We start from the raw sequence: 26,312 nt of genomic DNA, 5'->3' as shown, positions 1-26,312 counted from the left end.
TTTCTTCAGGGACTTGATTTACCTGAAACTGAGCAAGGCATAATGTCAAAATTGATAATAAATATTATGCAACTTTTTCATATAGCATAAGTTGAATAGCATCTGCTCAGTGACTCCTGCTGCCATGAATGGCCATTAACAAAGCTGACACCAGGATTTCAGGAAATATAACCATGGGTTCCCCCTCCCCCAATTGGCACTACTGTGCCCTATGAGTGAAACACTGTATGAAGTTGTAAAAGTGCTACAGAAAAAGAAAATCAAGGAAACAAACAAAATATTGGCAAGCAATTAGATGCTTTATTCAAACAAATGTAAAATCATCTTTCTTTTAGCTGTATTAAGCAGTTTTCTAATGTGGAACATCATGATGGACCAGCTTATAATGAGCGCCGCATGATGGACACCGCTGAGCCTCTCCTGCATGAACCCAGAACCACACAATAGCAGAGTTATCTTCCTCACCTATAAAGAGGATAAAGAATGTTTAATATGAAAATGCAAACCGTTACTCTTTATAAATGAAATATGATAGCTTTGCATGTAACCTTAAAGAAAAGCTAGTAGAAGTAACTAGCTGTGTGTGGTAACTAAGACTTCTATATCAAAGCACCAACCAGCATTTGAAAGGTAAAACAGGCCAGAAGTAATGAGAGATTCCCCCCACCGCCATAACTTCTCACTGTCAGCTAGTTCAAGCATTACACCTACGGCTATTAACCACCAGAGGCTCTGTCACTATTTCATGAATTAAATTGTGGTCCAGCTGCTCAGTACCACCTTCCGGCACTGGCTTACTCTGCAAACAAGTTAGTTCTCTGGTACTATACTGCAACTTGTTCTTAAAAAAAAAAATATATCCCCCTGTCACTACTCATGTGTTTGTGTAAGACCACATTTTGGATAAGCAAGTTCAAATGAAGAAAAGTCCATTTGCTACAGAAGCCTGAGAAAATCCTCTCGTGTCCCTGTACAGATGTTAGCTAAGTTTGCCACAGTCAATATAGCCTGCTGGGCTAGTCAGAGGAGGAAATGAAATTAGATGAGCAAAGTAAAGGTTTCAGCATGACTTTATCTGAAAGTTATTTAGAAGACTGTAAAGCTCGATACTCTATATTTCAAAGACAAGTAGCATATGTGATATCTCAGTTACAAACCAACCACTGGTGGAATGTAATAGGAAATCCCCCATTTCTCCAACAGGAGGCCTACCCCACTTTTAAAATGAAGCAAACTTTTGTAGGTGCCCTCTGCTCCTTGCCACTCCCTTCAAAGCTAAGGTGGGGTGGAGAAGGGTGCAGGAGCTGTTTGTGAGCAGAGGTGTTTTGAATTACCTCCGCTGTGTGACATTTACACAATTAAATTGGTTTTTACAATTTAAACTGTGTTTGCCTTATCCTATTACAGGATTTTTTTTTTTTTTTGGGGGGGGGGGGGGGGGGGGTAAGCAGGAACCTTAAAATTTAACAGCCAGTTCTAAAAACGCTCTCAACCTCCCCCATCCCCACTAAGCCTCCTGCTCCTTAATGCATCACTTAGGTTGGGTTCTGTGTACAATTTTCTGTGCTATTAAGGCCACCCTGTGGACAAAGAATTTAATCACAAAGAACTGTGTACACATCAACACACACTTTTTTATATTTGATGTTTTACCTACGATTGACAAACTAAGCAATACATTCTGATCAGAAATAAACAATTTGAACTTGCACATTAAAATGTATAAAACAGAATAAATACAACATAGATGAGCTTGGTTGAATGAAGAGCCAGGTTTTCTCCTTTTTTCAATAGTCAAGATGAGCAAAAATGTCTAAGGGAACACTGTTCCACATTCTCAGATCTATATAGAATGCCAACTGCCGAGAACCTTCCACCTTAAACACAGACTACAGTGGCAACTGAGGATTCCGCTGTAGTTTATTAAAACCTGGTATACCGCCCAAGCTGACTAGGAGGTTTACAAACTAAAAACAGCATAAAAATAGGTTAGAAAGGAACATTTCCAACAAAGCAAGCAGAGACAAATATAGGAACGGGGGGAGGGAGAGAGGGATGGTGAAAAATCGATGCAGCCTTCCACCTCTCAGGTATCCAGAGAAAAAGCTTGTTTAAGCAGCCAAGTTTTCAATGCTACTTTAAAAATTTTTTAAGTCAGTTAGGACTGTGTAGAAAGAGGAAGGGGCTGCGAAAAAGAAAGCATGATGGAGGGTAAATTCGAGCTGGGCAGCTTTGGGGTTAGGGAGAACTAGGTGGTGGTCGTTAATAGAGCAAAGGAGGGGAGTAGGGAATAGTCAATGTGGCGAGATAGTCAAGAAGTCCAATTCTGTGGGTCTTGAATGCAAGAGTGAGACGCTTAAATATGAAACGTTGTTCAATGAGGAGCCAATGTAATTTTTGCAACAGAGCAGAGATGTGATTGAATTTATATGCATGACAAATAAGATTAATGGCAGTGTTCTGTACTGTTTAAAGGTTTTCAGAAGTGACCATGGACAACCTAAGTATACTATATTACAATAATCCAGTCTTCTTATTAGTAGCGAGAGAACCATGGAGTGAAAAGTTGGCTGATCAAAGTATCTTAAAAGGGATCGCCTTAAAAAAAACTACAAACCGCTCAAAACACTGTCGCACATCTCATATTCGGACTACCACGCTTCACCAAAGCAATCCCCCTTCTGTACGATTTGCATTGGCTGCCAATAAAAGATAGAATATCATTCAAGCTATGTATCATCATTCACAAAATTTTGTATGGTTTGGCCCCCAATATACATGAACAACCTCATTGAATTACCCTCACGTAATGCCTCTAAATCATCTAGATTATCTTATCCTACATTTCCCGAATTGTAAGAAAGTAACCTACAAAACAAACCATACTGCTAACTTTTCATATCAAGGCACTAAAATTTGGAACTCCTTACCTAAAACCATCGAATGCACTGGTGATTATTTGTTATTCCAAAGTCTAGTGAAAACCTATTTCTTCATCCTAGCCTTTAAGGAAATAAGCTCTCTTCTCAAATAAACTCATGGCATTAATTTTTACCTCATTCCACCTCCTACTACTCCTGTCTATCCCAGTTAATCCTAGCCCTTTACCTTTTTCCTCCATATTTCAATTTAGCTTAAATCACCATTTAATTACATCTGTTTCTAACTCAAGTTTTACTGGTCTAACATTATATGATGTATTTTACTTTCTGTTAAAATATTTTGAACATGTTCATGCTTTTTTAATTGTTATGTAAGCCACATTGAACTTGAGTTGTACTGGGCTAATGCAGGATGTAAATGTCATAAATAAATAAATCTTAAAACAGAGTCCAGTTGCTAAGGGACAAGGAAGCTAGTTTTACATCAACCGGAAATCTGTGGTGAAAATGTAACGTGTGAGTCCAAGCACACCGTATCCTCAATGGGATACAAGTCAAATAAGAAGGTGCCATTCTTTCAAGCTTTTAAAACAAGACAATAACTTAAATACAAATCTAAATGTTGTAACCGCCTTTTTAGAAATATGTAAGCCACATTGAACCTGCCAGACGGTAGGAAAATGTGGGATACAAATGCAATAAATAAATAATAAATTATTAGCACCCAATTATTGGTGCTAACTGGCTCATTAATCAAATTGCACATGTGCCTAAATTTGCACGCACAATTTTAAGCACCATTTATAGAATTTGGAAGTGATTTATCATGGATCCAAGCTAATGCTCTTCCAGGATTTTTCCATCAAGAATATCAGATCTGCATATGTCGCCATATTGCTCTCAACTGTTCAACAAATGGATCAAGTTCTCTCTTCAGTATCCAGCTAAGGTGCACATAGTACATAACAACACGGTGTTTATGGAAACCGCGGAGGAGCTAAAAATATTTTTGGAAAGGCTATCCTGAGAGAAATATCAGGACTTAGCTTATACTCTATTTGGTTTCTCTCTCTTGGAATATAAAGATTGCGCCTAATGCTTTCATACATCTTGAGCTAAGAGATGTGCCACTTATGGGGTGAACTATAGCATATCTGGATTTGTCTTATTTTTCTGAGACTTGTTCTTGAGGGACTGCTTGAAGCCAAGGTCCTTGGTGTGTTTGTGACTTATACTGACTGTCTGAACTTGTGTTTGGAGTGAGGCCGGCTGCTGGCGGTGCATAAGCCGTGGGTCTCCTCTTTTGCGACCACTGAAGTGGATGATAGTGGGGCAATGAAGAGGGAGTTTGCTCGCTGACCTGCCCGGAATTGTGGACTCACATATTCAAGACTTTTGATTTTCTTCTGAAATGGTGTGCCTGCATCGTTTAAGTGAAGGGAGGTAATAGGGAGGGAAGTGGGGGATGGGGGTGCAGTCAAGGATAACAGGATAGGCATAGCGCTATGTGCTCAGGGGGGAGGTTTGGGGGGGCGGAGGGGGATGGATGGAGTGTGTATGAGGGGAGGGGAAGGGGGCTGGATTTGAGAGGGTTGAATGCGTGGGATGAAGATGATGTGCGATGGATGTCAGGGGATCAGGGGGAGGGCTGGGGGGGGGGGGGATCCGTAGATTCCTGTGTCTGAGGGAGAGTATCCTTTTGTATTCATGAGTTGCAGATGTGGTTATCGCGCTCTGGAGGGCGGTTAGGCTGGGACGCTGCCCCTCAGTTTCATCTCAGAAATAGTGGCTACAGGCCTATGGCAAACTGGGTGTGGGATGAGCAGTCTTAGAATAGCCACCCTTAATGTGCCTGTAAAGCGCACAAAGATTCTCCAATATAGTAGACGTCTAAACGTAGATGTCCTACTGCTCCAAGAGACCCACCTCTCGGTATCTGAACATGCTAAATTGAAGAGAGGATGGGTAGGAGACCTGGTCTTTGCCTCCTATAATAACAGACAGCGGGGAGTGGCTATTCTAATTCATAAGTCTTTGGAGAATGTTAAACATAAGGTCATACAGTTCCCGGAAGGTCGTTATGTAATATGGTTGGGAACCATCCAAGGGGTTAAAATAGCGTTGTAATTGATCTATGCCCCAAACATGTACTCCCACAAGTTTTTTTCTGCAGTGCTAGCCTCCTTGGTCGCATTAAATGAATACAAGCTTGTGTTAGGGAGTGACTATAACATTACGGCTGATCCACTGATTGACTGCAAGCTCCCCAAGGCTAGGATGAAGGGATGGGATGAGAAGGGAGTTAATTTTCTTATGAAGGAACCGGCTCTGCTGGATATCTGGTGGACATTGAACTCAGATGACCATGACTATACATATTACTCCCATGTGCACAAAGTCCATGCCAGGCTGGATTATATATTGCTTTCCTCCTCACTATCAATGGCACTAGCCTCCGGAATAGATCAGGGAGCAGTTTCAGATCATAATATGGTATGGGTAGATTTGGCCCTGGGGCAGGATTTACGACGTGCAGGCTGGTGGATGAACCCCACACTATACCAAGACACTGATTTCCACCAGTTCCTGGGAGAGGCATGGAACCAATTTTTACAGGAAAACAATCCTCAGGACGTAAACCCCATAATGTACTGGGAGGCAGGCAAGGCAGTTATGAGGGGAAGAATAATAGATTTTCCAGTCGGCAGCGTAGGGAGCAGGATGGGGAATTGGTGCAGTTACTTCAACAGTTGCAAACGGCCAGAGCAGAGTTTCTGCATGGCACCATATTGGGACCCAGGCATAAGTATTGGAAGATAAAGCGGCGAGTTAATGACGTGCTTAATCAAAGGGCTCAGCGGGACATCCAGCTCTACAATTATAATTTACATAGGTGGGGAAATAAAGCGGGGAAGCTCCTAGCCACTTTAGTCCGGACTCACGCAGCAAAAAAAATCTATTACATGCATAAAAGCTAAGACAGGTAGCCTGTTAAAAGCACAGGGACACATACAAGAAGCATTTGTGGAATTCTATGTCTTTATATGAAGCAGGGCCCTGTAAGGACAGATGAGGGAAGCTTTTTTTAAAGACTTGAATATGCCAACCCTCAGAACAGATCAGTTGGCAACTCTTAATGCCCCCCTCCGAGGTACGGAAATACAGCAAGCGGTCAAAAGGTTGAAGCTAGCAAAAAGCACTGGGCCCGGATGGCCTGGGCCCTGAATACTATAAGATTTTGGGGTCCCAATTGTCAAGATTTATGCAACCCAACTCAGCAAATGGGGTCTTTAATACACACCACTATGTGGTACTTCCCAAGCCTGGATGGGATGTAGAACAATTGGGCTCTTACCAGCCTATTTCTCTATTGAATCAAGACATCAAGCTTTTTGCTAGCATTATGGCCTCTAGGCTTGGGAGGGTACTACCAGCCCTGGTCTGCACAGATCAGACGGGTTTTGTCCCTGGTAGAAACGCATCCACTAACATCTTGCGGGCTTTGTGGGCTATACATGTGAAGAGGGGAATCCCTGGGGATGCCATTATTATGAGCCTCGATGCGGAAAAAGCTTTTGATAAGATCTTATGAGATTACCTATTCTGGGTACTGCCACAATTTGGCATACTGGGCACGTTCCTGGCGGGCCTTGTATAAAAGTCCTTCAGCGCAGATTCTAATAAATGGGGATCTGTCCACTACATTTCAGCTGAAAAGAGGAACCCGCCAGGGATGCTCTCTATCTCCCATGCTGTTTGTCCTTGCATTGGAGTCCCTTGCTAGCAAAATATGTCAGATGCGGGAATTGCAGGGAGTGCATATTGGACCAGATGAGTATAAAAATTAATCTTTTCGCAGATGATATGCTGGTGTTCTTGGAGCAGGCCTCCCAGAGGATCCCAATTCTGATAGACCTCATTCAACAATTCAGCACTTTCTCGGGGCTTAAGATAAATTTCGAAAATCAGAGGCCATGGCACTCTCAGCTAATTGTAGCTGCAGACAGATGCCCAATTTCCCCCTAACCTGGTCTACAGGGCCGCTAAAATACCTTGGGGTGTATCTTCACTTAGATACCAAGGTCATGTATAGGAAAAATGTGAAGGACAAAATTGAGGCGATCCGGATAGTGTGTCAACGTTGGCGGGAACTCCCCATCTCCTTCCTGGGAAGAATTGCGCTGGTCAAGATGGTGCGCCTCCCCAAGATTCTTTATCCCCTACAAATGATGCCAATCTGGGTGTTGCATAAAAATGAAGCGCTGTATCGTGGGATAATCTCCACATTCATGTGGGGAGCCAAAAAAGCTAGAATAGGATACAAGCAGCTCATTCGAGACCGTGACAAGGGGGGGACTAATCTGCCAGATCTGCGCCTATATAATGTCGCCGCAGCCCTGCGCTGGGTGCATGAGCTTCACACAGGCCAGTTTGTATGCCCCTAAGAAGGTATGGGAAGACGCTAATGCCTCAGTGTCTATACTTAACACAATACAGAGTGGGATCAGGAGGGTATGCTTGCCTCCACTACTTCGCCCTCTGAAGTTAGCATGGAACTGGTGGAGGTCCAGAATAGGCGGGGCAAGGGGGGCTTCCCCTTTATTTATTTATTTTTATTACACTTGTACCCCGCGCTTTCCCACTCATGGCTGGCTCAATGCGGCTTACATATTGTATACAGGTACTTATTTGTACCTGGGGCAATGGAGGGTTAAGTGACTTGCCCAGAGTCACAAGGAGCTGCCTATGCCTGAAGTGGGAATCAAACTCAGTTCCCCAGGACCAAAGTCCACCACCCTAACCACTAGGCCACTCCTCCACATTTTAAAAATATATATTTATGCATTAGTAAAGCAGGGTTGGATTAATAATCCCACCATCTGTAACTGGACGGTGGCAGATCATTTAGATGAGTTTTTCATGGTTGATTATAATGATTTAAGGGGATACATAGGAGGATGTTTAGACTCATTTAGTCATTAATTGCACTTTTAAAGGACAAAGGATGGGAGATAAATTTTAATAAGATACAAAACCGTCCCAGAGAGTGAAACTTGTAGGCATTGGAATTTGTTCCTCTTTGTAATAAGGAGGAGGTACAATTGGATTACTTAGTTTTTGCAAGCAGTGTATACCTCACTCAAGTAAAATTCTAGCACCGGATAATCAGGAAAAAATATGACCTTGAGTGGGGGAAAAAGAGCAACATGCTTTTTAACAAGCTTTTGAGGCAGCATAGCAGACAACACAGATTGCTTTAGATCTGTGGCTAGTGCAATTAGGAGAAGTGGAATTAAGTCTCTTCTTGGAATTGCTGCATAACCCTGATTTTACACCTGGGCAGAAAAAAATCTCTATTTGACACTTGGAGAACAGAGGGCTGCAGATACGTAGGCCAGATTACTGCCTTGGGACAGGGACGTTGTCCTTCTTTTGCACAGTGTCAAGCAGCATGGCATATCCCGCAGAAGTATTTTTACTCATTTTTACAACTTCGGCATTATACAGCCTCCTTGAAGAAAGCTTCTGATTCAAACATTAGTTTCACTGCCTTGGACAAGGCCTTTATACAGGTTCCCGCCACACAAAACAAGCTTTCTTTATGGTACATGCTGGGCAAAGAATATAGACCTTCCCCTTTTTTTTGTATTGCCGGCGACAGAATGGAGTACACGTTTGGGGAAAAAGGTTTCGCAACGCGAGTTATCCAGGTGTTTCAATTTGGCTGTATGGGTGACCCTTAACGTAGGGTTGCATGAAATTCAGTATAGGATCTTACACAATGCATACATCACCAGAAGCAAGGGCAAAACCATGTGTCTCTGGGACTCGGATCAGTGTGTTAAGTGTGGGCAGAGTATGGGTTCCCTAATACACAGCTTTCTGGAATGTAAATTGCTCCAGAGGTTCTGGCTTGGGGTTCTATAGCTGCTGGAAAATGTTTTAGGTACTACCCCTGAGTGGACCTATGGGGTATTGCTTATGGGCTCAGATGCAGACTTACTGCAACAGGGTCTCAGTGACTGCCAATGCAGGTTTGTTTTGTTGAGTTTGATCTTGGCCAAGAAGGCAATTCTCCTGCACTGGGCTACCCAGTTGGCCCCACATGTGGAACAGTGGCATGGTAGTATGAAGCAAATGGCTGAGTGGGAAAATAAACGACTTTCTGCTCAGCCGCAGAGGCCTCCTCAGAAGTATGAACATCTCTGGAAAAGCTTATGAGGGTGCCAGAGGCGATGCCTAGAGATACTGACTCCAAATCTGCAATAGCTCACTAATTTCAAGTTATATGCTACCCAGACACAGGATGGGGAGGAAGGGGGGGGGGGGGGGGGGGGCGACAGTTCCTTGGGTAGTGTAGGGGGTGGGAAGATGGGAAGTTGGGAATTTCGATTGGTTTTGCTTCATAAATAGAAAATGACAAGCAGATTTACAAGAATTGACCACAGAGTTTGATATGTGACATTCGATGTATTATTCTGTTACACAGCATGGATGCTGGTGCCTTTGTTTTTGTGATGATGTCTCTTCTTTATGTTTGCTGGCTTGCTGCTTGTGAATAAACAAATTTACAAAACAAAAGCATTTATACACACAACTTGGCAAGCATATACTATAAAATGATGCGTGCAACTTCTAATGCGTGTTGCTGAAAAGGGAGGTTGGAATGGGCGTATCATGGGCGCTTCTATAAATTATGTACGCTGTTATATAACACACCCACTCTGCGCCTTAGTCGCTGGCATTTACACCAAGTTTTACTTGACGAAAAGTCTCACAGCTATATTTAGTTGCGCGGACAGGCCCTAGGCGTATTCTATAAATTGCACCTAACTTTAGGCGTAGTTTTTAGAATATGCCTAGGTGTATTTTTTTCAGTGACTATTTTTAAGGCGCCATATATAGAATCTAGCTCTAAAAAATACAGTAATTCTTTGTCCTCTTGTTTTTGGGAAGGCAATTAAATGTTTTTACTATTTTGTTAAAGAAATACTGGTTGGCTGTGGACTGAACCCTATATAGGGTGACATCATGAAACCGGTAGTTCTCAGTCTCCATCTTCTGGTAGGAGAGGATAAACCCACACACCTGGACTGGTCTGAAGAGACCCAGGAAAACAAAATTAGTAGGTAAGATCTAATTCCTCCTCTTCTCAGTCCTTCACCATGTAGTGAATGAACTCCTGTCCTGTTCTTACAGTCTCAAGTCTTGCGAGACCAGGCATCACATGACTCTACCTCAAATGAGAGCCACATGGACGCAGGCCTGAAATAAAAATGCTGTTTTGCAGCAGCAAAAGATCATCATTCAAGGTATGCAAATCCCAGGTACCATGGGAATCTGGCATCTGAGATTTACTGAACCCTGTCCTAATAGATTTGCTAATGCAAGCAAATATTTTCATCCCACTCCCTACAATGAATCAAATTGATGAATCACAGGCATAGCAAAATATGTCACCATTAAGTCACTCTGGTACATACAGATACAGCCCACCAGCCGTTGGTTTTGGATTGATGGAACAATGTGAGGATCTTCCTTGGTGCCTGCATATTCCTTTGGTTTGAGCATACTGTATGGATCCTTAAGTAAGGAAAACATAAGGTGAAATTAGTTCATAGAAAACAAATGGTCCCATTACGATGGTACATGATCAAAGTTTAAATTTTATTCATTTGCTTTAATGCTTTTGCACAATCAACAAAACAGTTTATATCAGAAAAATAAACGGGGGCGTGGGGGACACATGGTGAGAAGGAAAAATGCTGTAAAAAGAATTTAGAGAACTTTCTTCCAGTGTGTCAAGAAAGGATCACTAAGAGGGCTAGATCTAAGAGCTCACCTGGCACACTGATTCCTGTTCTTATAGTAGAATTGGAGTAGGACTAAAAGCTTTGTCAAAAAGTCATGTTTTTATGCTAGGCTTACAGTGGAGAATGCTGACATTAGTAGGAAGCAAGGCCAGCAAGAATTCCTGCGTAAGGGGGTCCTATATAGCTAAATGCTATGAGAAGTACATTCAAGTCTTATATTTGGGGAGGGGAGAATTACCAGGCTAGATAATTGAGAGAAACTTAGGTTCCATTTAGACAAGGTGGTCAGATACATACTGAGCCTTAAATGCTAGCCAGCTTCTGTCAAACATAGCCAAATTGTTCAAATTCTTGCCTCACCAATTTGCTACAGTTTTTTTGAAGTTGTGAATAAACATGTGGATAGAGGTGAGCTACTATGTAATTTATCTAGATTTTTCAGAAAGCTTTTGACAAAGCCCTCAGGACAGACTCCTGAAAAAAATTAAAAAGCCATTGGATAGACGACAATGTTATATGTATTGGGAACTGGTTAAAAGATAGAAAACAGAATAGGATTAATGGCTAATTTTCTCAATGGAAAAGGTGAACAGTGGAGTTCTGCAAAGATCCATACTGGGACTGGTGCTATTTAACATATTTACAAATGATCTAGAAATGGGAACGAGTGAGCTGATCAAATCTGCAGATGGAACAAAACTATACAAAGGTGTTAAATTGCAGGAGGACTGCATGAAATTGTAAGATAACATTGGGAGGCTGGAATATTGTGCACCAAAATGGCAAATGAAATTTAATGTGGACAAGTGCAAAGTTATGCACCTTGGAAACAATAACCTAGCTACATGATATAAACATGTAAATAGCAGCGTTCTAAAAAGTACTATATAAACATCTAGGGTATTTAGATGGTACAAATGCTGTGCAAGCCCTTTAAGTGACCTCAAAAGTTGGTACCTGGGTATATGCAACAATTAAATAACTAATCCAGTGAATAATACTAAAAGGTCTTAAGATTCATTATAAATATATCTCTTTATTGTATTCCAATCAGGTTCTGGTCTTTGCAATAAATAAATAAATAGAGTGACGTGATAGCCGTGTTAGTCCACTTTTAAAGGTAATAAATAGAGATAAAACAAAACACAGAAAAGAAAATAAGATCATACATTTTTTGATTACCTTTCGAAGATAACCCTTTTTCTTCACATCAGAAATAAGCAAATGTTGATAAATAATAGTATATATAAGTGAAACATCGAAGCATTCCAATGAGAGTTTCAATGGAAGAGGGTGGGGGTGGGTAAGTTGAAAAACACAGGGAGCTGGGTGGATGAGAGATGGGGGGGGGGGGGGGGGGGGGGAGATCATGGTAGATAAGAGAGTGACAAAGCAGTAGAATTTTATGGTTTATAATGAGTTAGAAAACCCAGATCTTTGTTAAGTCCTATCTGGTGGGTATAAAAATATTTAATCATTTTGACTTCAAAGGTCTTACGTTCCTGGACTGTTATAAAGTTTCCTTTTAGTATTCTCACCATAAAATTATTGATACAGTGTTCTGCTTCTATAAAGTGCTGTCCCACAGAGGTGACATCCTGGTTGGCACTGGCATTTTTCATATGATATATTGTATGTAAATTAAATCTCATCTTTAGCATCTGGCTTGTTTCTCCAATACAGCGCCCTTCTTCACACTTTTTAAATTGAATGATATATAACACATTTGAAGATGAGCATGTGAAGGATTCCTTTATGTTGAATATTTTTCCTTTCTGAATGACTGTGGGATCCTGTGAAATCAGTTGGCACAATTTGCAGCTAGATATATTGCAAGGATGTGTGCCATTCTCTTCTTTTTGAGTTCGTATCAGGAGCTTGCTTTTCACTAGTTTGTGTTTTAAGTTGGATGGCAGCCAGAAGGCCAGCACTGGTGGGGATGGGAATATCTCTTTCAGCAGTTCTTCCTCCTGGAGTAATGGCTGTAGATCTCTTATAATTCTTCTCAATTTTTCTAGCTCTGGATTGTATGTCACTACAAGGGGGATTCTCTCTGTTCTTTCTTTTCTTTGTACTGCAATAGGATTTCCCTGCGTATTTTAATAGAGCAGGCAATATTCTTGGATATTATTTTGAGGTTGTAGCCTTTTTGTTTCCAGGATTCAGTCAGGATTTTGAGGTTTCATTTGACAGGATCCCACAGTCATTCAGAAAGGAAAAATATTCAACATAAAGGAATCCTTCACATGCTCATCTTCAAATGTGGTATATATCATTCAATATAAAAAGTGTGAAGAAGGGTGCTATATTGGAGAAACAAGCCAGATACTAAAGACAAGATTTAATCTACACAGTCATCAAATGAAAAATGCCAACCTGGATGTCACCTCTGTGGAACAGCACTTTACAAAAGCAGAACACTGTATCAAAGATTTATGGTGAGAATACCAACAGGAAACTAAGACAGTCCAGGAACGTAAGACCTTTGAAGTCAAAATGATTAAATATTTTGACACCCAGCAGACAGGACTTAAAGATCTGGGTTTTCTAGCCCATTATAAACATAAACTCTACTGCTTTGTCAGCCTCTTATCTACCATGATCTCTCCCTGTCTCTCACCCACCCAGCTCCACCTGTTTCTCACATTATCCACCCCACCCTCTTCCTGTGAAACTGTCACTGAAATATTTGATGTTTCACTTATATATACTGTTATTTATCAACATTTGTTTATTTCTGATCTGAAGAAGAAGGGATACCTTTGAAAGCTAATCAAAAAATGTATTGTTAGTCCAATAAATAAATAAAATAGTGTTGGGGTGCCACTCATTTCAATGTCATGTCCTATCAGGAAAAAAAAAGCTACTTTAAGCAGGTCATCCTGGGTTATCTGCATACTAAGTTTTATAAAGTTACTCGCTTACATAGTCTTTTTCTGACATTTCATGTGCCAGTTTATTTGGTCCTTTTGGGGGAGAAGGATCTATGTGAGCACTGCTAGAAAATGAGGAGGGAAAGACAAAGAAGATCTCAGGCTACAGGCAGGGAGAACTGGAGGAATTAGGAAGGACATAGACAGGGAATTAGGGGGGGGGATCCTAAATCAGAAAAGGGAGGGAAAACTCACTCACACTCCACAGTCCACCCTACTGCACCTCTTCTGATCCCTTCACTCTCCCCTGACATCTCTTCATTCTTACCCTGAACCACTTCAAATCTACTCTTGCCCCCCTCTATTATTCTCATTCATGTTCGCATCTCACTTGTTAAAGAAACAAGATTCACAAGGAAGGAATGAGTTGGGGGTGGGAAGGAAGGAGATGAAATGAGCCTGCAAGAGGAGAGATGAAACATGATGAGACTTAAGAATGAGAAGAGGTTGGTAAAGTGAATCTGATGATCACATGGGGGGAGGGACTAGTTGAGTATGAGGGCAAAGCATGAGCATGTAGTAGGAGAATAAGGAAAGATCGGGGTGAGCTTGAGGGATGGTGAAAATAAGCCAAGAGATTGAGAAGAGAGAGAAGGAAGGAGGGTGTATACAATGTACCTACTCAACCACACCTGGTCATTCACCCCCAATCATTTCCATAAATTTAGAGAGACCCCAACTACACACTTAAGAGTCATTCCCCCATCCTTTCCAACAAACTACCCTCAGCCAAATCCTGTCACTTGCATACAGTCCCCAACTATACACTTGTAGACACCTCCCCCAGCTCCCTCTTCCCATTTAAGACAGGCAGACTGACCCACTCGCTCAGTACATGTGCTAAGGTAGGAGTCTGAGAAGCAGTATTGCAAAATACGATGTAGGTATCAGGCATGGTGAGTACATTTGAGATAATTATTTTAAAAAGCACACATTAGTTAAACAGCATACATTGTGTTCTTAAAGTTCATTGTTTTATTAATAATTTGAATTGGTTACCATTTTTGGGTCATGTGACTTTTCAGCTGCTAAAATGGGTTCACAAAGGAGAAACTTTGGGGAATCACTGTGCTAGATATCCTCAGATGTTCATATTATTTCTAGCATATCAAAATATGTCACATTCATCGGTTTTTCAGGTATTTACCTTGAAAAATAAAATTGATCTAGTCACATTTGGACTCAGTAGTTTGCTTTGTTGAAAGCCTATGAATGTTTTGCAGATATAATAGTCCTTAAGTGTGCCAGACTTCTCTGAAAGATTAATTAGGTTCATCTATCAAATCTACGTAGTTTGACTGTGAAAACTAGTGTTTCTTAACACTGCCCTAACAGAACAGAACCCACTTTTCCTCACTTTCAGTATGCACAAATTCATACTCACCCCTTGATCATACAAAATGAAATCATGTGGTAAGATAGTAGCAGCTCTATCCTTATAGTTTTACTCACATAACTAAATATGTCCAAATTTATGTGTGTAATAAACCAGAGTTTTCATAATTATCAATATGTGAATATGTTTTTTCTTAACACATACAAGTCCTTTCTTTAATGCCTGTAAAGTTTTTCGCTCCAGTCCAGTTGCCTGTTCTTCATCTGTTGGAATACCTAAACAATAAAAAAAAATATATATATATAACAGTAAAGCAAGCTGAATCCATATCCAATAATTCAAAATTCATAAACTTTTTCTAACAATAGTAAACTATGAGCTAGATTTACTAAAATGTGTTAATGTGATTTACGAGGAACTTACTAAGATGCAGTAAAATATGGTATTTTACCCAGTTTAGTTTACCATGCGAGTCACTGACTAATGGGTAACTCAATACTGCAGGTTAAAGACTCCCATGTTAAATGCAAAACTTGCACGGATATGGGGCTGTTAACACCTGTATATGGCTGTGAGACTATGCTAGGGGTTGCTGGTGCTATTTTGAACCTGGCAGCAGCAAGAGTAAGGGCTACAGGGGATTGCTCCTGATCTGCCTCTCTAGACCACCAGGGATTGACAGAGATAGACATAGCAGGGCCTATAGAGAAAGGTAATTAGGGAAACACTTAATTTGGAAAAGCTCCACTCTCTAGGATGGCACCCAGGTTCATCAGGGCACTTCTTAACACACTGATGCTTCCAGGCAGAAACAATATTGGCGGCTTTGAACTGGCATTATATTTCCTTGAGTAGCACAACATAAAGAGTTCAATGCAAGCTGTGTTACTTGATTTGCCTAATAATAAGTGCTTTGCATCTATTTGTATCTCATTATTCAGCTCAGGGTGATTTACATTAATGTATGTCACAGTCAAATAACGCATGGCTTTGCTGTTTACTATGCTGAAGGGGCTAAAATCATGCACTATTCTCTTAATATATATTATTTAATGCAAACTTCATTCTTGTCAATTAAGCCTATTTACTAAGCATTTGTTGTGTTTAGATTAGTAAATGAGGTTATTGGGGCAATTGTATAAGCTTACACCTGGAGCTACACACCACTTATGGGCAGCATATGATTAGCCGTTTTGTGCATAAGTCCACTAAGCGCTATTCTATAAAAAGCACATAACTATAGTGTTTAACTTCAATATGGGTGTAAATGTGGGAGAAGCATGGGTATGGTGCCAAGTAACTAACTTAGAGAATACTATCAGCTATGTATTAGCTGGCGCACTTAGCCATGACTAGAGAATGACACAGGTTCTGTCTCCATCCCTACCCCATCCCCATGGGCTGTCCTCATCTGCAGAAGTCTTAATTATGATTTTATATTTAAATCTTTTTAGTAAAGCATAAGAAGGAACAATATGCTGTGCAACGATGGTGTATAAATTACCAATAGAGAATAATAGTAACAGTAAGCAGCTATAATAACCCTCCTCACCACCACCCTCTACCCTTCTAACCCCAACAATAGCTGATTTCTACTATCCCAAGGAATCCAAATCCACCCTGTTAAAATGTCCAGGGGTACAAAATACAACCCATTCTGTATACCCTAGAGGGGAGAAATATGCCCTATGAAGCAATGTTGATTTTTTTAATCTGTATATGAATAAGAAGTCATCAACAATCTCAGGATTCAGTCTAGCTCTCTTGTCTTCCACAGTTCTTCCTGCAATAGAAGATGTCTTCTTAGAAGATGTGATGGTAGCTGGATGTACAGGATCCCCCTTGCAAATTTTGCTAGTTGTGGCTAGCATGTTTGCTTGTTTTTCCCCCAAAAATTCAAAATATCATTGCATCACTCAAATATTGTATATACATTAACAGGTTTCAAAATAGAAAATGACACAGGGACAAAGTTTGTCCCCATATCCATGGGCTCTATCCCCATCCCCGTAGGCTCTGCGCCGGTCCCCAAGTCATTCTCTAACCATGGCCATTTTGGTGTAAAAGGTCATGCCCTTTACTTTTGGTGTGCAGCTGCAGGTTTGCATTAATATTCTATAATGACTAGGGCACAGACATACATTATAGAACCGAAGCACCCCTCACTGGAATGCCTAAATTAAGTCCCCGTTATATAATTGCCCCCATATGTTTACTTAAAGTGTTGCCATATGCAGAAAGCTGGGTGTAATGACTTCAATGTACTATCTATAACTAGGAAAAAATGCCCGTTTCTGAGCGGAATGAAACGGGCGCTAGCAAGGGGCCCCCTCCCTCCGTCCCTCGAAGCTACTTGCCTTGTTCGCTGTGGGCCGTTTCGGCCCTCAAGTGTCAATAGCTCCGCCCTCGACGTCATGACGTTTTGACGCGAGGGCGGTGCAGACACTCCAGGGCACACCGGATATCTCGGGCGCCTCAACTTCCGTGGAGGCTTCAGAACGTTGGGGTTGCCTTTTATATATATAGAAGATCTTTGTTCTTCAATGCAAGTCTGGAGGCCCAGTGGCAGCCCATATTATCTTTTTTTGGGAGGAGGGGGTTCTGCTACTCTTTCTACCCAGGCTCAGGACAGAAAGTGGAAGAGAAGAGCCACATGCTTGAAAGACAAAGCATTTCTCTACAGCCAAAACAGAATGCATTTGGAAAGGCTCACAATCTTAAGGATACACCAACTCCCCCATATGAAGTTTGAAGGGAGACTGGTGGCGATGGGTGTCATTGACACACATTGGTCAGCATTGGATGGCTCTCCTTCAGCTCATTAGAACCCAAAGTGCCCCAAGCTTAAAAATGAATGAAAACTTCTAATCTAGCTTTATGATTTTTATTCTTTAAAAAGATTACAAATTGTCTCAATTTTTTTTACTCTAATTCTGAACAACCTTAAAAAGGGCTTTAAAAAGGACTAAACTAGAAACACCTTGCTATACTACTCGATTTTAAATTGATCACAGGAAAGGAATAATTTGACTTATTTCTCCATTCTGTATGTACGGGAAATGAAAGGTTAATACACAGGAGCCTAAGAGATTGAAATTCTAACTCCCTGATCTATACAGATCTTTCCAAGGAGATTTAATAGACAGGAGACCAAGTGACGTCAACATGTTAAAACCAATTAGGTTAATCTCTGTTTCCAATCCCCTGCGCAACCGTCATCCAGTACACTCAAAACAAAGCAAACCTGTGCGCTGCTGCATCCATGGTGTCATTTATTATTGGTTGTTACATTTGTACCCCGCACTTTCCCACTCATGGCAGGCTCAATGCAGCTTACATGGGGCAATGGAGGGGTTAAGTGACTTGCCCAGAGTCACAAGGAGCTGCCTGTGCCTGAAGTGGGAATCGAACTCAGTTCCTCAGGACCAAAGTCCACCACCCTAACCACTAGGCCACTGGTGGTAGCATTTTTATTTAACCTCACTTCATACATGCCGGCTTATGCAGCAGACAGATATACAAAGAGGAAGTATAATAATGGAATAACATTTCATAGGTAGAGTAATAATTTGTTATAAATAGTAATCAGTGTGTCATTTGGAGGGCCTGGTTAAAGGGACACTTTGTATTCGTGAAGATATTTTTTTTTCGCCTGGTAAAGGGCCACTAAAACAGACATGTTATGAGAATCAGGTGCTCCACATTCAGAGTTTCTATTTATTTATGACATTTAATTATGTTGAAACTTGGAAGCATTTAAAATATTTTTTTTTCCTGTGCCTACATCAAAAGCGAATGATGGTTTGTGGGAACTTGCTCCTTTTACTTTGTGGAATGCAGTGGTATATTATAAAAATGCACTTAATATTGCTTATTACTATAATTACTACTGATTGATATATAACAGAAGTTAACCAAGTCAACTTCACGCTTTTATAATTTTTTTTTTTTAAATTTATTTATTATTATTTCAATCAAAATCACAAGTAAATTTACTTGACAGGAAAAAAGCAACTAAAGAATACTGATTTACCCAAAATTTCCTCAAAAATAAAAATAAAGAAAAACATCTCCTTTTTAGATGCTTTAAAGTCCACAATGGTGAGTCCAAGTTATCAATAACTGGAGATATAAGGAAAAGAAATTAAACATTTCAAATATACTATAACCAAAAACAAGATTTCAGCATTACAGGCTTGGTATATATTCACTTATAGAGCTCTCTTTGATGTTAAGAAGGAGCATAGTTGGGAAGGGTCAAAATACACATATTTGACATTCTGATAATTAACCAAACATTTACATGGATATTTTAAATAAAACGTTGCTCCTAATTGGAGCGTCTCCTGTTTCAACTGCAAGAACTTTTGCCTACGCTTCTGCGTGTCCCTCGACAAGTCAGGAAATATCCGAGTTTGTAATTCTCTAAAGGTTTTCTCTTTCTTTTGGAAAAATTTCTTTAATATCCATGACTTGTCTGAGGTCAACGCAACCGTGGCAAGTAAAGTTGAGGCAGTAAATTGTTCACTATCTAAACTTTCTATCAATGCAGAGACATCTATTGCCTGATTATTTAAATGTTCTTCTTTTTTACCCGGGATATAAAAAACCTGGGAGATAGGGGGAAACTGATCTTCACCAATTTCAAGAACTTCTTTGAAGTAATTTCTTAGCATTTCCCTCGGAGAAACCAGAGGTTGCAAGGGAAAGTTTATAAAACGCAAGTTATTATTTTTTAAACTGTTTTCAAGAAACTCCGATTTTCTCCTTAGGTTTACCAAGTCTTTAACAGTTGTTGTTTGCACAGTTTGTATCTGTTGTATTTCTTTTTCAAGATTTTCAGTTTGTGAAGCCACAGAATTAAGTTTAGTTTCTACTTCCTTCAGTTTCCCATCCAATAAGGAAATTTCTTCAGACATCTTTTTCGTCTGAGGGCATAAAGCCTTGCCAAGTTCCACAATTAGATGCCAGAGATTGTCTAAAGTTACTTCGGTAGGTTTTTTAAAAGGAAAAATCTCTTCTACCTCAGTGTGCATCAGACTCACATTCCCAATTGTTCCTAACGTCTCCTCAGCTGATCTTCTTTCTATGGGAGCAGTCAAGGTGGGGGTTAACAAACATCCCAAACCTTCCGACGAGGATAAAATTGCCTCCTGTTCCCCTCCGCTACCTGACTCTCCGGTCTTCGCGGTCGAGAACGCCTTCATCGGAGAACTGCTTCCAATTGGCTGAGGAGGCAGGTCTCTGCCGTCCGGGCTCAGCGAAACTTCCAGCCCAACGTTCACTCCACTTTCTCCAGCTAGTGGGTGAGCAAACGGGCCGCCCATTGACGGCGAAACCATGCCTGCGGCTCTCTGCAAAAAGGGCTCAATCGAGCCTAGAGAAGGTGGATTCCTCGGCTGCTGGGAGGCAGTCGCCGCAGCCCTTCCTCTCCTCTTCGGCATATTTACGATATTGTTCAGGAAAGAGAGAGACTCTAAAAACGCGTCCGTCTTATTCGGCGGCCATCTTGGACTCCACTTTTATAATTTTTAATAGCATTTTCTTAGTTATTACCCAAATACAAACAAAATTATGTTAATAATACAACCATGTCTGCCTCTGATGGTAGTTAGGATAACCCAGTGATTCCCAAACCTGGTCCTGGAGTTACCCAAGGCAGTCAGGTTTGTCAAGATATTGACAATGAATATTCATGAGAGAGATTTGCATACAGTGGAGGCAGTGCATGCACATCTCTCATGGATATTCATTGTGGATATCCTGAACACCTGACTGCCTGGGGTACCTCCAAGAGCAGGTTTGGGAACCACTGGGCTAACACATTCATACAAGAGTAGCCACCATCCAGAATTTTGTAACTGTTTGCTTAGGTTTCCTTTACAGCCCTTTCTTTGTCAGCGTTGGATTTCTCCTGTTTGACGTAGAGATTTTGTCCCTTCACGTACTGCAGTTTTGTTCTCGAAGCACTTCAGGGAAGAAGACTTTGACAGAAGCAGCTTTTTAGTTTGTTTTCATGAAGGTGCTGTGCCGAGTATAGTTGATGCTTTTCCATTTTATCTTCAAACAGTTCAAAAACCCGAAAACCTCCAAAGTTACGATCATCTAATACACCATCCAAACCACATCCTGATAATGAAATACACTTGCCACTTCCTGAACCTGCCACTTCTGACACAGGTCTGTTCAATAATCCAAAGTCCTGATTATAAGCCATATTTTAAGCACCTTGTAACACATAAGAATGTTTTTATATTTTTGGATGCCTGTCATATATGCTCAAGCTTGCTAGGAATGCACTAGGAGAGAAGTCATTGGTTGATGGAGAGGGGGGGATTAGTATTGTGGGAATACATTGAAAAAGCTTCACAAACTGCAAGAACATGAGGGGTTACATTTGGTAATAAATTGGGAGTTCAGCATGTGTTGTGGTCAAAAAATAAAATGAATGTCAGATTAGCAGCACAACTTCTCATCTTCTCTTCAGTTTTGCAATAAAGAGAAACTATTGGATTTTGTTGGTTATGAAGAGACTTAAGTTTATTCATATGTTTAACTGCCTTTTTGATATGCTGACATCTCAAAATATGAACTGTCAGGGTTCCAAGACTACACTGCAATCAGCAAATATAGCCAACAGTAAATCCATTTTATACACTGCATGGTCATATATAACATCTTTGAAGGAGTCCAGACACGGCAAGTCTATGTTAGATTCAGTTTGGGGAAAACTGGATTCCAGGGGTTTAAAAATAAGTTTTGGAATGCTATTATTCTATCTCACTGTATTTCCAGTTTTTGCACAGTATGTCATCATAACAACAAAATATAAGAAAACCAATGGACTGCATTAGGGGCTTATAGCCCATTTAGTTTTAAACAAAATATTTATTTTTCACTTATAAAACCACTTGCCCCTGAAACATGTTCCAAAACAGAATAATCTGTGTATCTAAAAGGTAAACATCTACAAAACAGATGAAGATGTGATTCCATGTACCCCAATAAAAAGACAGTTTAATTCTACTTCCATTTAATTTCAATATATTCCATCATCTTTATAATACCAGGCTTCCCAAAGCAGATAAGATGAACACATCAGGCAGCAGGATATCCTCACTGAAATTTGGCCACTGTATTGTATAGAAGTGTAAGAAAATTAGCATAAAATACAGTTTAAGTGCTGTTTCTCTACCAGCTACAATATTTAAAGCTGTTTTAGTGATATTCAATTATTTCATGCTATTTATATCTAGATATTAGAAGCTTTCAAATAAATTAAAAAGATGTCCAACAAGTTAAAAAAAATTGTCCTCCACCTTTTAAGGCACTGCCAGCCTGTCCAACTGAAATTGCTAGACTCGTTACAGATGGACCACGCGGAGGCAGTCCCTTATTTCTAATAATCTTTTGCTATTTTTTCAATATCGTTTTTTAATTGAAGCCGGCTTCAGCTCTTACAGTGGACTAGGTAGGCTCACTTCGTCTCCTATTAAACCTCCTTGGTTTTTCTCAGACAAAGTTTAAGGCTATGCTCTCTCTTTCCGCCCCCCCCCGGGGTGGCCGGGACCGGCTCGCCTCCAACTCACACCAGGAAACCGAACCGATGTGGCACATGAGCCAGGGGATCAGCAAACGCTCGTGACGGGCGGCGGTACCCTGACCTCTGGCCGCCCTCCAGGATCTAAGCTCTCCCCGGATCCTGGCCGCTCCACTCCCAAGAAAGGTTTCGCTCACCCCCAGCGCTCATGGCTCTGTTCGAGCTCCTGCCCGCTGATCTGACCGCCACGACTGTGCGCAGCACAGGCCGGTTCAAAACCCGGAACAAACTCACAAACGCCATTCTCTTCGTCCGGACTCCTTCCCTTAACGCCAGGGGGTACGAACTTCCCAGTTCCCACCAGCCCGCGCGCTCACTTTTACTCCGCCCCCATGCGCCAAACCAACCTGCGCACGTTACGCTCCCGCCCGAGACTTGCGTGACGTCAAGTGACCGTTTTGCTACCTGGATGTTTTTACCCTTATTTTGGTGGAGTGAATGACATAATGGTAATTAGATAAACAGGGCAGTCGAAAAAGGGAGTCAAGCAAATACCAGTCCGGATTTTACTTCCATTGAAAGCACTAGCATTGCAGAAACTTCATGCCAGGGGCATTATGAGAGACTGATAGCTGAAGCAAAGTAGACACTTCTTGCACAAACTTCTGCAGAAGTTGTATTAAACAAGGGGTCACCATCCAGCAGTTGTTTATAGAAAAAAGGTATGATAATCCAGCTAGATACCTGTGCAGAAGGAGTAGGAGAAATGCATTTATCGAGTGGTGGGCTTCTTCCGAATGGAGGATCTTGCTTCCTTTTTGGTTGTTGGAGATAGCAAGAGGGTTTTTGTTTTTTTTTTGTGTTGGTGAAGTTCTGTCTCAGATATCTGATGCCTTGTACTCCAAAATGAGTACACTGTGGACTGCCTACACTGAGCTATTGAGGACAAGCACTTTGCTGCTACCAGTTCTACTATGACATTTAATACTTTGACTCTGCCCTCAAGTTCCAGAAAGCATGGCTCACTCTGGCTAGTCTCAACAACATGGGTAGGTAGCAGTGTCCGCACTGCTGGCATTCCCGACCACCTGAACAAACAGGGCCTGCTGTATGCATCTGCCCAGTACCCAGCTCATGCACCCTTCCATGTTCCAGCCTCTGGAGGCCATACGCATGAGAGCAAGCAATTTAGCCTGAAGAAGAACCTGGAATTTGAAGGCTTGTCACTAGTCGAGAGTGAGTGGACTGAGGGGAGTATTACCACCTATCCAGGAACCTCTACTAGTGTTGCAGGATCTAGGAGCAAAGAGGATCCAAGCAAGCAACTTGTATCCCCCTACTGCTGTGTCATGATCCCAACTTCTGTTTGATGAGTCCAGCAGGAAGAGTGGGACTGAGCCCCAGGGAGACAAATCTGTTGCACCAGCAGGCCTTGGCCAACACACCATTGCCCAACCTCTTCTCTGCTCCAAAGGAAGGAGTAGTAATGCAAATCTCTATCAAGACACTGAGCAAGCCTCAGACAACCACATGCCAGTTGCACATCCTAGCACCACAAAAGACAGAATGCTATCTAACAAACTGAATGCTGAAGTAGAAGGAGGCCAGTACTGAGGCAAGACTGCCCCATGTAACACTGTGAAAGCCCAGAGGATTGACTTATCCCAAACAGCTTCCCCCACAGCCAAAGCCAATCCTAGTTGACCAGATAGCAGCTGCTGTGACCCACCCCACCTCAGGGGCCAGCAGCACCAAGAAGTTGTGTTGGCTGAAAATGGGAAAGAACCCTGGTGACCAAAAGCCACCAGAAGGAATCAAATTTGTACTGCAGCTGCCATCACGGTTTGACAGCGTGGACCAATGTGAGACTGAAGAGGCCCAGACGGCCAAAACTGAGCTTCCATCACCTAAAAGCGTGCTAAGCACAGCATCTGTAACTCCTAGTATACAGCATCACTCCATTACCTACAAGCCAGTCTTGGGCTTGTTAATTATCATAACCATATAGGACTGCATACATATTGCTACATACAGATATAAGGGGCTAAGATTCAAAGCGATTTAAGCAGGTAGGAAAGGCTCCTGCCCACTTAAATCACTTGTTGCCACTTACCCCCTGATATTCAGTGGCACTAAAGTAAGCAGTGCTGCTGAATTTTGTCTCTGACTGCCACCCAAAAAAGGGGGGCAAGGCAGTGTCAGGAGCAGCTTTAGGGCGGAGCCCAGGCTTATGTGGGTGCTGGTAATATTCAGTGCCAGCACCCACATAGCTAAGCAGACAAATTTAGGACAGCTCAAAACCTGTCCTAACTTTGTTCGGCCTAGCAATGCAAGTGCAGGCACTGAATATCGGGCCAGGGCCTCATAAGTTTTATTTTTTTAATTTACAAAAAAAAAAAAAGCCCCGAGTCCCTTTCACCCCACCCCCCTAACTATGACCCACTTTTCTTCCCACCTCCTCCCAACCTGCAGCATTAACCCCCCTCCCAGAGGGCCCTCCCAGCTCACATGCCCCAGCCGTCCTGGTAGGCTGTTCCCCCAGGCCTACCTGTAGCAGTGATGGTCTGTGGTGGTCGTTGGGGGCAAGAGAGCAGGCCCCTCACTCCTGCCCATTCCAGCTGCTGAATGAAAATGGCTGCCACGGCAGCTTGCAGTACTATGTAGTACTGTGAGAGGTTGTGGCAGCCATTTTCATTCAGCAGCCACAAGAGGCCTGAGCTCCTGCCCCCAATGACTACCATAGACCAGCTGGGCTGGAACAGTGCTCTGGGGGTGAGGTTTCATACCACAGGCTGGGGAGGGAGGGAGGGAGGAAAGGGTCATTTGTTGGGCAGGAGGTGGCTCAGCTTTTTTTGTTTTTTAATTAAAAAAAAAAGTTATGTGGCCCCAGCCTGGTATTCAACCAGGCCCTCATAAGTTCCAGCAGTCTGCCCACCCCAAATTATCCCCCCAGTATTCAGTGTCAAAGCCCGGACATGGCCTGGTACTGAATATCAGGGGATAATTTAGTCAGCGATCAGTGTTTTATTAAACCCTGACCGCTGCCAGCTGAATATCAGGGGAGTAGCCTCCTCTGCTGGGTTCTTACAGAACATGTCCATGGGTTTGATGAAATGTGTGTCTACTCAGAATTCTTGGCTCTGAGGGAAGAAGAGATCATCAATCTTATTCTGACATAATAGTCTTAAAGGGACCATAAAAGTTTTGTAACCAGTCCTGTTAAACAGCATTAGTGGTCCTAAAGTTACATTTTTTTCTCCCTTCACTTAGGGTATTGGGTTTAGAACAAACAGGTTTTCTTACACATTTTAGGAGGCATATCTTGAACCTTATTATTTGGCTAGAGGAGTAGATTTGAAGGGGGGAGGGGAGGAAGAAGTATTTGTTTTGGATTTGCTCTGGACAGACCAATGTCTCTTTTTCTATGGGAGGACTTTTGAGGGGGAGAGCAAATGTTAAGGTAAAGGTTTTATAGAAAAGGAAAGTTGCAAGACTAATTGTTATCATTCCTAAATGTTTCTGTTCAGGAAGAGATTAGTTTAGAGACAACGGAGGATTCTTGACAGTATGGGCTTACTAATTGTTTTTGGTTGAAGTGGCACCTAGTAGTGAGATTTAAGGATAAGAGATGGAAATGGGGCTTAAGTTATCTCAAGTAGCCTTGGATTTAAAGAGAGAAAAGAAGCATGGAAAGGAATTGGAGAAAGCAGAAATTAGAGAGGATTTGTAAGCAATGGTATGCTTATTGTAAATATTCTAAATTTTTTTTTTCTCCCAGACCATTTTGGAAATGGTTGCTCCTTCCAA

General features: G+C 41.6%; 1 protein-coding gene across 1 annotated transcript; it reads right to left on the bottom strand.

The window, feature by feature from the left end:
* Positions 1-278: 278 nt before the first annotated feature.
* Positions 279-22,886, bottom strand: LOC115470178 (cytochrome c oxidase subunit 5B, mitochondrial-like). Its single transcript, XM_030203131.1, has 4 exons — positions 22,703-22,886; positions 15,170-15,240; positions 10,367-10,466; positions 279-465 (listed from the first exon to the last, which is right to left on the bottom strand). The coding sequence occupies exons 1-4, from the start codon at positions 22,806-22,808 to the stop codon at positions 353-355; spliced, it is 390 nt and encodes a 129-aa protein (XP_030058991.1). The 5' UTR covers positions 22,809-22,886; the 3' UTR covers positions 279-352.
* Between the last annotated feature and the right edge of the window lie 3,426 nt (positions 22,887-26,312).

This window comes from Microcaecilia unicolor, chromosome 5 (genome assembly GCF_901765095.1).
Source record: "Microcaecilia unicolor chromosome 5, aMicUni1.1, whole genome shotgun sequence".
Taxonomy (NCBI): domain Eukaryota; kingdom Metazoa; phylum Chordata; class Amphibia; order Gymnophiona; family Siphonopidae; genus Microcaecilia; species Microcaecilia unicolor.
This window is presented reverse-complemented; position numbering and strand designations above follow the sequence as displayed.